Here is an 11,419-nt window from a genome sequence, read left to right on the forward strand (position 1 = left end):
AGACGACGCAAATCTGCGATCTGGACAGATTTTACGAGTATATTTGGAGCAGTGAAGCAAACAAACAAGAAACTGTTGCACATGAGAGTACTTCACGTTAGTGAGCACTGAGACATGAGCTTCCTTTCATCTCCCTGGCAAGGCACTTGGGTCTCTGGGTCTTTGCTTGCGAATCAAGGTGCATTCATTTAATGACCGTTCTTACTGATACTGCTCTGCATGCTCAGGTTGCCATTCTCACACTTTTTACATTTTTTTTATTAACGATACAGTTTAAGCAACATAACACCTTAAACATAAAACTCAGCATGATTAGTTCATTCCTAAAGTGGCAGCAGCCATGTGTATATATATATATATATATATATATATATATATATAAAAGGCTAAATAAAATGTCCCATGACACCACTGATTGATTAATACTGAGCAGATTACTCATTTCAGTACCAAAAACTTGCACGAGGTTTGCCTGAGGTTAGCCCCGCCCACTTACTGCATTCGACTGAAAATTATAACTCGGGATTGTAACCAAAGAAAATGCCCCCCCTACTCAGAATTCCTACTTGTAAACTCCGGACGGTCAGATGGCGTGATGTCATATCAACATGGCTGCTCGGAGCATCAGTCGTAAACAAAGCAGCATTTGTTTACATTTAAACGACTGACTATACAGTTTGCTTTCTCATCACAGTTAGCTGGATAGTCTGTTGCTAACAGACAGATGAATATAGACATACGTGATTTCCCCCCCAACGTTCTAGCTTGAAAATGACGTAATTCCGAGTCGAATTTTCACTTTCGATGGGAAGTTGAATGCAGCATAATTCCGGCACACACACTATAGAAAGTCAGTAATTATTCATCATTTTTACTGCATATTGCGTGGCCACAGGACTTACACTAACCTCAGGAGAACACAGTAATGGATTTCATGGATCATGGATAGTTGCCTGGGCTTTAAATCTGACCACATTCCTACTGTATGGATTCACTGAGGCATATACACACAAACAATATATCCGTCTCTACTCAGCAACAACACAATGCATACTCAATTAAGGACCGACTGTACGTGTCAGGTGACTTTTACGACCAGTCGGAACTGAGAATAGTAGTGTGTGGATAGTACGGGTGTGGAAATGTGTTACATGATGGATGTGATGTCACCGCAGTTTCAGCAGCTCTACAGAGCAAAGCACATCATCACGGCTCATGAGACGACATCGCCGTCGCCGACGGAAAACCAAACCACCACGGATGGAGAGGGTGAGATGGCTGACACACACACACACATACACTACCAGTCAAAAGTGTAGACACACTCATAGACGCCCTTTTTGCTAGAATTTCCAGAAATGTATTCTTGGCGTTTTCTCAACCGATTTCTTGAGGAATTTCCCTGAGATGCTGTTCCCACCTACGCTGGACTCTTATTAGCTGCTTTTTGGAATATTCCGCTCCGAGCCATCCGTTTAAAAAATATTTTTTTGTAAATAAAATGTTAGTTTTCTAATGAAGGAAATGATATGTTGGAATAAAAGGTTTTTAAGCTCATGAGAAACATTTCATTCGAGTGTCTACAAACTTTTGACCAGTAGTGTAAGTGTATATATAATATACACACACACACACACACATGTGCAAGAAGCAGCTATCAGTGTTGGACAGGTCTCTTTAAATGTGTCCTCTTGTCTTTCTTTCTGTCTCTCCTTCTTTTCCATGTTCCTGTCTGTCTCTCGCAGTCGTCCTCCTTCAGCAGCATAACTGACTCCACCATGTCTCTGAACATCATCACTGTCACATTAAACATGGGTGAGTACCCCACACATCTGTATCAGTTGTGTATCAATATCCATCCAGGTGTTACTCATTTCAGATGTCCTTCCGAACGTTACACACAATCCGTTTGAATCCAGATGTTGCACACAGACGTGAACGTCTGCAAAGTCAAAACGAAACTGAAAGGCAACTTATGTTCCCATCGAGTTCTTTTGAATATTCTAAAGAGAAGTAAAATGACAGTGTTATCAGGAAGCGTAAACAGCTTTCCTGGCTACCATGCCTGTTTCCACAACTGCATAGTACTATTGAATAATATCTTACACCGGGAGTGATGTGATAAATTCACTTTATGAGTCCGAGTTTACGTTTAGTAAAGAGCCTTGGAAAATTCTATCATGACAACTCGACAACTCTTCTAAAATTTCCACCCACCATTGGTGCCTCTGAGTTAAACACACATTTTCAGCTGGTAATCGATGTGCTCACTTTATTTATATATATATATGTCTTCTCCCCTCAATTAAACCTATAGAGAAGTACAACTTCCTGGGCATCAGCATCGTGGGTCAGAGTAACGAGAGAGGCGACGGTGGCATCTACATCGGCTCCATAATGAAGGGTGGAGCCGTAGCAGCCGATGGACGCATCGAGCCAGGCGATATGCTACTCCAGGTCTGTGTGCACTTACAGTCCTGCAATCTTATGTATATACACTGTGCATATACACTCTTATTTATATATGCTCAGCGGACATGTTATTCGCTACATCTACCATGTACCTGCACTCAGTGGCCATTTCATCCGCTAAGCACTCAATAGCGGTTACCTTGTAGATCCGTAATCACTGATCACAGCTCATCTGTTGTGTTGTCTACTGTCCATCAAAGCAGAGGGACCACCACAGGACTACTGCTGACTAGACCTTATTTGGATGTTGAGCACCAGTGATTATCAAACAGTCTCGAATTATTCAACCAACAGCAGTTGTATTGTCAGAAACTGACTAACAAAAAGCAATTATTTGGCCAAAAGTTTGTGGACACCTGATCATCACACCAATGTGTAGGCCTGTAGATTGATGACATGCTGGGCATGCTGATGAACTGAGTTGATGTTTTGAGACACTGGAGATCTAGAAGCACTTTTTTTTCATTTTTATCAGAAGAACGGGTATTAATAGTAACATTTCTCGCCACTGGTGTCACCATCACATTTTGTACCTTTTTAATATGTATGTTTTATGTGGAAAGATGCATATAGTGTACTTATAGGTAATTATGGTCAATTATAGACTGTATATCGTTTTTTTTCCCATATTTCCAGGTGACAGATACACTACCGGACACACTCATTCTTTATTTTTATTTTTTTCCCGACATTTTATAATAATAGTAAAGTCATCAAAACTCTGGTGTAACACAAATGGAACTATGGGAAATTATGATTGAAAAAGAAATCCAAAATAAATCAAAATAATTTTGTATTTTTAGCATCTTAGAACTTCCTGAAATGTATTCTTGACATTTTCTCGACAGATTTCTTGAGGAATCTCCCTGAGATGCTTTTTAAACAGTGTTAAAGGAGTTCCCGCCTACACTGGACTCTTATCGGCTGCTGTTCGGAATATTTCGCTCTGTTTTAAAAAAAAAAAAAAAATTTTGTAAATAAAATGTTAGTTTTCTAATGAAAGAAATGAATAAGTTGGCACAATTATATTTTTGTCTACAGCACCGATTTCAAACATTTAATCACACACCTTCAGATCAAAAGGTTTTTAAGATCATAAGAAAAATTTCAGTCGGGTGTCTCCAAACTTTTGACCGATAGTGTGTATATTAGAGGTGAAATTACCATCCTTGCAACATAATATGCACATACTACCTCTTATGACTTATTTTGTATGTTGTAATATTTTTCTATAAATATTTAATTTTGTATAGGTTTTAAAAGTGTCGACTAATAAAAGATGATCATTTCTTGTCCTTGCTTTGTTTTAGGTGAACGACATTAACTTTGAGAACATGAGCAATGACGACGCTGTGAGGGTCTTGAGAGAAATAGTGCACAAACCAGGGTAAGTGACACATCAGCAGTGTAAGACAGTAGCATTGTTAGTGTGCGTTGGGACTGTGCGTTGACTGAAGGTACGGGTGTGTTGGTTTTTTTACAGGCCTATCACGCTGACAGTGGCTAAGTGTTGGGACCCAAATCCCCGAAGCTGCTTTACCTTGCCTCGCAGTGAGTGGCCATGAATGAACATATCAGTCTCATTATGTGTCAGCATTTCTTACTCGCTGCTTTTAGTCATTACCAATGTGCTACTAGATACTATAGTGTGTATAGAGTGTTGAAAGGTGGTCTGAACAACTAGGCTAGCGGATATTTTCCATGTAGATTTGTCTGAGAATGAAATATTTAGCGAGCACAGTTTCCTCCGTGTGTTTACGTTCAGGTGAGCCAATCCGCCCGATCGATCCTGCTGCCTGGGTGTCTCACACCGCTGCGATGACGGGGGCGTACCCAGTGTACGGCCTGAGTCCTTCCATGAGCACCATCACCTCCACCAGCTCCTCCATCACCAGCTCCATTCCAGAGACTGAACGTGAGCGTTTCCGCTTCCTCACTCCAGTACGCCACACCTGATTTATGGCTGTCTGCTGGGCTGCCATAAACTGCCTCTAAATAACGATGGAACTAAATAATGATTAGATAATAATATAAGTAACTCATTTCCAAATACTTTGAAACATTCATGAAAGTGCTCTACGTGAATATTCATTGCCGCAGCTCTCAAAAACCTACCCTTAGACTTTCCAGTCAACCGGTTTTCTTTCCAATTTTTATAACTGATCATCCTGTTCAAAAGTTTACACCCCCTGGCTCTTAATGTATCGCGTTGCCTTCTTGAGCATCAGTGAATGTTTGCACCTCTTGTAATAGTCGTGTACGAGTCCCTCGGTCGTCCTCAGTGTGAAAAGATGGATCTGAAAATCATATAGCCGCTGTTGGAAACGGGTCAAATATGTAGAAGATGCTGGAAAAGCAAAGAATGTGCAGGACCTGGAGGATTTTTCTGAAGAACAGTGGGCAGTTTAACTGCTCAGGACAAACAAGGGACTCATGAAGAACTATCACAAAACATAAACACAGTCGTTGATCATCCAGGTAACGACACACCGTATTAAGAATCAAGCGTATGTAAACTTTTGTGTAAATTCAGTTATTATTGTGTCTTGTGGACTATATTTAAACATCTGTTATGTGAAGTAGCTTCTTCAGGGCATGACTAAATAAAAAAAAAACAGAATGCACTTTTTTTTATCTCTCTCTCTTTTTTTTTTTTTTTTTTTACAATTATTAACATTTTGCAGATTCTGCAAGGGGTATGGACATTTACGAGCACAACTGTAGATCAGATTAGACGTAAGAACAAACAGAAGAGAAAATCAGTGGAAACAGACTGCATTTATACTAGCAGAACATCAGGATGAAGCGGTTTGAGTAGTGTATCTTGGTTATATTTACACTATCATTTTATGTGAATCACGTTGATACAGATAACCTGAAAATCCTGGCACTTAAGCAGCTGAAGGTAACTGATGCGATAATCAATAACGAAGCCATTTTACATCATTTTACCACATCAGCCTTCATTTTCTACTGAGAAACAATTCGGAGTAATAATGACAACAATGCTCATAAACAACTGACACAATGGATCTCAAAAGACTCAAATGTAGCAACACAGAGGCGGTTCTAAAGTTTATGACTCATTGTGGTGATTCATACTGAACCTAAATTTGCTGATAAAGGTTCAACGTCTCTGGCTTTTAAATTAAGATCCTCCCAATGACTCATCTCACCCACATTCCTGTTGCTCTCATAACTTTTTTTTTTTTTTTTTTTTTTGCTTTTAAAATTTACAGGTTTCGAGGACTTCCACTTGTCCATTCACAGCGATATGGCGACCATCGCTAAAGCGATGGCATCCCCAGAATCAGGGCTGGAGGTGCGAGACAGGATGTGGCTGAAAATAACCATCCCAAATGCCTTTATAGGTAACAGCACTATCTCATGCTCCACCTTGGGGATAAGTAATGAGGAAAAGCTCACACTGACATTAGGCACTCAGACTAAGTATATGAGAAATCCCTAAAGCTTTAGGGCTTTTCGATGTCCAAAGGCTGATAATGTTCCAGAGAATTATTATGTTAGGAATAAAATTCAACGGGACTTGCTGTTCTAGGAATATAATCAATTATGGGATTTACTTTCACCAAGACGACGGTGATTATTTTTTAATAACTGCATGTCTCGAAGCGTTTTTGTATTTCTTATAACACAGCAATTTATGAGCACTGACTTTTTTTTTTTTTAATCAAAGAACTTCACTGCGTATGTTTTATGTGTTTATAGTTACCCTTAATGTTGTGGAACGACCGCAAAACCGCAGTTTAGTTCCTTACATTATAACAGATATGACATCGTTTTGTAACAAGCCTCTCTTTTTTCCCTTTATTGTAGTTATTTAGACAATAAAATCCAGCGTGTCATGTTACAGAAAATCAACCGCGATTGAGAATTCAATAGCGCAGGGGTGTAAGGACTAAACTTCTCATATAGCTGAGCTCTGATTGATCTGTAATGTAACCCAGACGACCATTCCACTAGCTGAAATAACATAACAAAATGATTATTTTTATTCCTAATCGAACAGTGTAAAGTCTGCTTATACAGTATGTACCCTTAGTTTTAGTATGTGCGCTCTACTATAGTGTCCTTATGGTTTTTAACACTATTGATAGAATATAGTGTTTATATTGGAAGGGGGTGTTTGTTCTTTTTCTCCTCCCCAGGTTCAGATGTGGTGGACTGGCTCTATCATCACGTGGAAGGTTTCACAGACCGACGTGAAGCGCGGAAGTACGCGAGCAACTTGCTGAAGGCTGGCTACATTCGCCACACTGTCAACAAGATCACCTTCTCTGAGCAGTGCTACTACATCTTTGGAGATCTCTGTGGCAGTGAGTTTCATCCCCTTTGTCTTTTTTCATGGCTCTTTATGTATCTTTAGGGGTTTTTATTCTCATTTTACACTAATAAAATGCTCTATTGTGATTCGTTATGGTTTCATTATCTCTCTCTCTTTCTCTCTCTCTCTCTCTCTCTCTCAGATATGGCTAATCTCTCTTTGCATGATCATGACGGCTCTAGTGCATCTGACCAGGACACTCTTGCCCCCCTGCCCCACCCAGGAGCTGCTCCGTGGCCGTTTGCTTTCCCCTATCAGTACCCCCTCCCTCAGCCTTACAGTCCCCACCCAGTGCAAGACCAAGCCTACAGCCACACAGGAGGAGGGGGAGGAGGAGGAGCAGGAGGCAGTGCCGGCAGCCCACACAGTGAAGGTGAGACTGAACAACAACCTACAAATGAGAATGATTTAATCAGTTAAGTCAAGTATATCAAATTGTGTGGTTATAATCATGGCTATAATTTACTTTTCTGTTGAAAAGGACATTTAGACTGTAATCTCACTATCAATATCAAAGTATAAAAAGGGTAACATAGCAACATTATGTGCTTAGGATTAACACAGTACGCTTTGCAGTTTACTCTCTGTAACGACCATATGAATAACTAAAGTTTTCACGTAACAATGAACTGTGATGCTCTTCTGTTTATAGATATTATAATTAAAAACAATACTACTACTACTACTATTACTACTAAAAACAGCATTTTTTAAAATTATTTTTAGAGTTCGCTATGTCCTATATTACAGTAATCCAGATGACAAATGCAAACTTTACTAAAGAAAGATAAGGTAGCAACACTTGCTGTGATAAGGTTGGTTGCTACTGGGTTTCGCAATTTCCTGACTATAGGGCGGACACTTCTTTTGGAGCCTACAAGGTCTGCATTTATCGCGTCCTTACACATTACTCACACTAATACTAAATTGCTCCTGTGCTCCTCTCTTCTCCTTTCTTCCCCCATAGGGAGTCGCAGCAGCGGTTCAAACCGCAGTGGTAATAAGGCTGGTGCGTTGGAGACAAAGTCGGGCGGGAGCGGTAGTGAGACTGAGAAAAGAGAGAAGGCGCTTAGTGAGCGCTCAGCAGCCCCTCCTAGTGAGCACAGTATCCACAGTACCCACAGCACGCTCTCACAAGGCCAAAACTCGTCGTGCGGACCTCCTGCGGCTGCCGCGCCGGGTTCTCCACCAGGCCGAGACCTGGCATCAGTGCCCCCCGAACTCACAGCGTCCCGCCAGTCCTTCCGCATGGCCATGGGCAACCCCAGCGAGTTCTTCGTGGATGTCATGTGATGCAGTTCAGGTGACTAATAGACACCTGATAGTCATGCGGATAGAGAGATTTCTGGAAAATGTACTAGGTAACCCTTGTAAGTGATGAAGGGAAGTGGTGCCGAGTGTTCCATTGCATTGTCCCTCCTGTGTCCTGTGGCTTGTACTTTCTTCAGTGAAGAAGACTGAGATGGATGGAGCTGGTATCCCTGTGTCCTGCAGAGGTTCTGTGTGATAGAGGGATGGGCTCAGAGTGGCGTGAATATGTTCTGTGTGGTGTCCTTTTTATGTCCTGCATTTCTGTCTGCCTTTTTTCCTTTTGCGGTTTCTTAACCTCATCAAGAGCCGTTTTTTTTATCAAAGACTACAAAACAGAGACCAGGGAGAGGGAAGGTGGAGGTAGCACCTCTCTCTGTGGCTTTTGCTTTTAAAGAATGAAGTGAAATAATATTTCATAGCGATTCAAATCAAAAAAGATGCTATCATGAGAAACTATAGATAACTGTTTTATATTTGACTTGTCTTGTACGTTCTTTGTCAGTAATCATATGAAGAGTGGGAAAGAGAGGGGGTAAAAACAGTGTTTTAATTACAGTGGGGTCTCAGGGGTGCTAGTTCCAGCCAGAGGCCCTCTATTTGTTCTACAAATCAGACCAACGGGAGTCTAAGTTGTTTACTGTATTACAAATAAATATGACTGGGTAACCTATATGTAGGAAAATCATGTCTACTTGTGTTAAACGTAAATTTGACACATATATCTACCGTCTCTCGGATAACCTCAGGCTGTGAGAAGGCGTGTCTTTGTGTTAAGCAAAGCTAAGTACCCGTCATTATTCAAAGAAGGACGTCGATTGTAGCCACGAAGAAGACAGTGTTCTCAGTGTGGGTTTCTTTATTACCCAAAACCACCACCATCACTGCACTGACCAGCTTGCAAATTTGCTTTAAAATGAAGCTAGTACCAATTATTTGTTTATAAATGCGGTTTTGACGTTGTAGCACACAAGCGTTGCCTACAAGAAAATTGAAAACATCATTAATCATCTGTCCAAATATGAATAACCGAAACAGGTTAAAGTATTGCTGAGCATAAACGTCTATAATAAAGACAACTCCCAACACACTACACTCACAGCTACCTGCATTTAGTTCCCTTCGAGCAGTGTCTCGAGAAGAAGAAAACAACGAGGAAAAGGCTATTTGGACTGGACTAATTTTATATGGGGAGGTTGCATAATGTAACTACAGCTTCTCTGTGATTTTAATCCCATGCGATCTGGTCATGTCAGTTATTTTTCCTGATTGTGCGTTCCTGTGCCGATGCCTCAGCGTCTTTTACCTTCTATGAAACGAACTGTAAAAATAACCCCCGGTTAAACTAATCCCATGCGAGTTTGATTATAGAATCACAATAAATTTTGGGCATTAACATAATAATATGTGCAGTAGACTGTGTACATTTTTAAAATTTCTACCATTTATCAGAACAGGCCACGCCCATGCCACAATGATAGGGAGCATACATTGAGACCTAAATTGGTATTCATATTTTATCGTAATTTATTTGGGTGCCAGAGTGATAATATTGGATCCAGATTTTATCTCACTTTTCATCACGATAATGGAAATAATTGAAATTTGAAACCCTGATTGAAATTATTGAAAACATTTTTTTTTTTAAATAAATCTATAGGTTTACTGTATGTTCTTACAAAAGGATTTTGGTTCTTTGCATTATCCCTTACTTACCAGATAACATGGAACGCACAAATGTGATTTATAGTAGTTTATTGTATAACATCTGTCACATTTAAAAATGCAGACTAATTAGTGCACTTTGTTTTATTTTAAAACTTAAAACAATTCTAATAATAATCTGGGTTTAATTGACACCTGTGACCCCCTTCTATGTCCTTCTCTTTCTTACTCTTCCAACTGCAATGCATCACATAAATCTGTTGTTTTATCAATAACATGAACATCCTGTATTTTTACAGTCTAATGATTCTTTGTATTACTGTAAACTTTTTTTCCCCAAAAAAATACATTTATCACAGGTTTTTAATGATTAGAAACCGATGTTTAGTATCAAATGGTTCAATTTTAATAATCGCTGTACACTGTTTTATGCCAAAACAAATTGTTTTTATTTATAAACATAGTTTTATTGCCTACATGTTGTGTTTGGTGAATCTGTCTTTTCAATGTGTCATGTGTCCAAAGTATCAGCTAATACATTTTAAGTAAGCATTGTAATATATGAGTGTGTATATATTATATACAGTACTGGGAAAAAGTCTTAAGCATCCTATTTTTTTTTAAGTACAAACTTTGTGATATAGATATGTTATATCAAGTCAGTACAAAAACATTTAGATTTCCAAACAATAGTTTTCTAGCACAAAATGAGATTGTATATCAGTAAAGAAGGCAGCATATTATGTAAGAGACTGCTTTTCAGACAAAAACACAAGAAGGCTGATGGGTTTTGCTGCAAAAATAAGAAGAAAGTGCGACAGTCAGTCTCCTGAAGAAATGTGTCTGGTTCTGCAAGATGCTCAGTAAAACTTTCAGCTCATTTCCTTTTAAAACTGCACTAATTTTAAGTCTACCTGAGACTACAATTTTTTTTTTTAAAGCAAAGGGTCATCATACCAAATATTGACTTTGTTTAATTTATTCCTGTTTACTGCTCCTGGTAGTATAGTTTGTATTGTAGAAACATTTAACTTAATGGTTTTTGAAGGCATCTTTGCTCTACAGCATTTCTTCACATGTGCCTAAAACTTTTTCACAGTACTGTATATATATGGTATACACACACAAACATGTTGGTACGGGTAATGTTGCCACCCCGCAGGGTCCAGGGTTCCCAGTTTGAGACTAAGCTCGGGTTACAATCCGTGTGGAGTTCTGCAGACGGTTTTCCTCCAGGTTATCTGGTTTCCTCCCAAAAACGTGCCAGTAGCCAACTTCTTCCACTGTTTACACTACATTGCCCCATAATGCCTTGCATATTCTGAGGCCCAGAGTGTATTTTACCGCCTTGTGACCAACGTACCCAGGCCGGGTAGGCTCCGGATCCACCCTGACCAAGAATTGATGAATGAATGAATAAATGAATGATGATAATATAGACATTTAAAAATATTTCCTCATCAGCAACCATTAGACTCATGCTTAAAATGACAATCTTTTGTTCAGTTCAGCTATACCTCATTGCTCTTTTAAAACTATTTAAAATAACCCTAAAAACGAATACAAGCAATGAACACAACCCCCCAACATTTACAATATCCGACTCAAATGAAAGTGGAATATTTGTCA

General features: G+C 39.4%; 1 protein-coding gene across 1 annotated transcript in view; it reads left to right on the forward strand.

Moving 5' to 3' along the window:
• Window positions 1-10,266, forward strand: part of LOC108264349 (segment polarity protein dishevelled homolog DVL-3) — a 46,470-nt gene extending 36,204 nt beyond the window's left edge. Inside the window, exons 6-15 of the mRNA XM_047152726.2 lie at window positions 1,176-1,269; window positions 1,746-1,815; window positions 2,318-2,457; window positions 3,783-3,859; window positions 3,956-4,023; window positions 4,238-4,387; window positions 5,712-5,843; window positions 6,642-6,809; window positions 6,960-7,190; window positions 7,785-10,266. Coding sequence (XP_047008682.1) covers window positions 1,176-1,269; window positions 1,746-1,815; window positions 2,318-2,457; window positions 3,783-3,859; window positions 3,956-4,023; window positions 4,238-4,387; window positions 5,712-5,843; window positions 6,642-6,809; window positions 6,960-7,190; window positions 7,785-8,110 — 1,456 coding nt within the window. The 3' untranslated portion in view covers window positions 8,111-10,266. The remainder of the gene's footprint in view (window positions 1-1,175; window positions 1,270-1,745; window positions 1,816-2,317; window positions 2,458-3,782; window positions 3,860-3,955; window positions 4,024-4,237; window positions 4,388-5,711; window positions 5,844-6,641; window positions 6,810-6,959; window positions 7,191-7,784) is intronic.
• Window positions 10,267-11,419: the final 1,153 nt, after the last annotated feature.

Source organism: Ictalurus punctatus, chromosome 4, assembly GCF_001660625.3.
Source record: "Ictalurus punctatus breed USDA103 chromosome 4, Coco_2.0, whole genome shotgun sequence".
In the NCBI taxonomy this organism is placed as follows: Eukaryota; Metazoa; Chordata; class Actinopteri; order Siluriformes; family Ictaluridae; genus Ictalurus; species Ictalurus punctatus.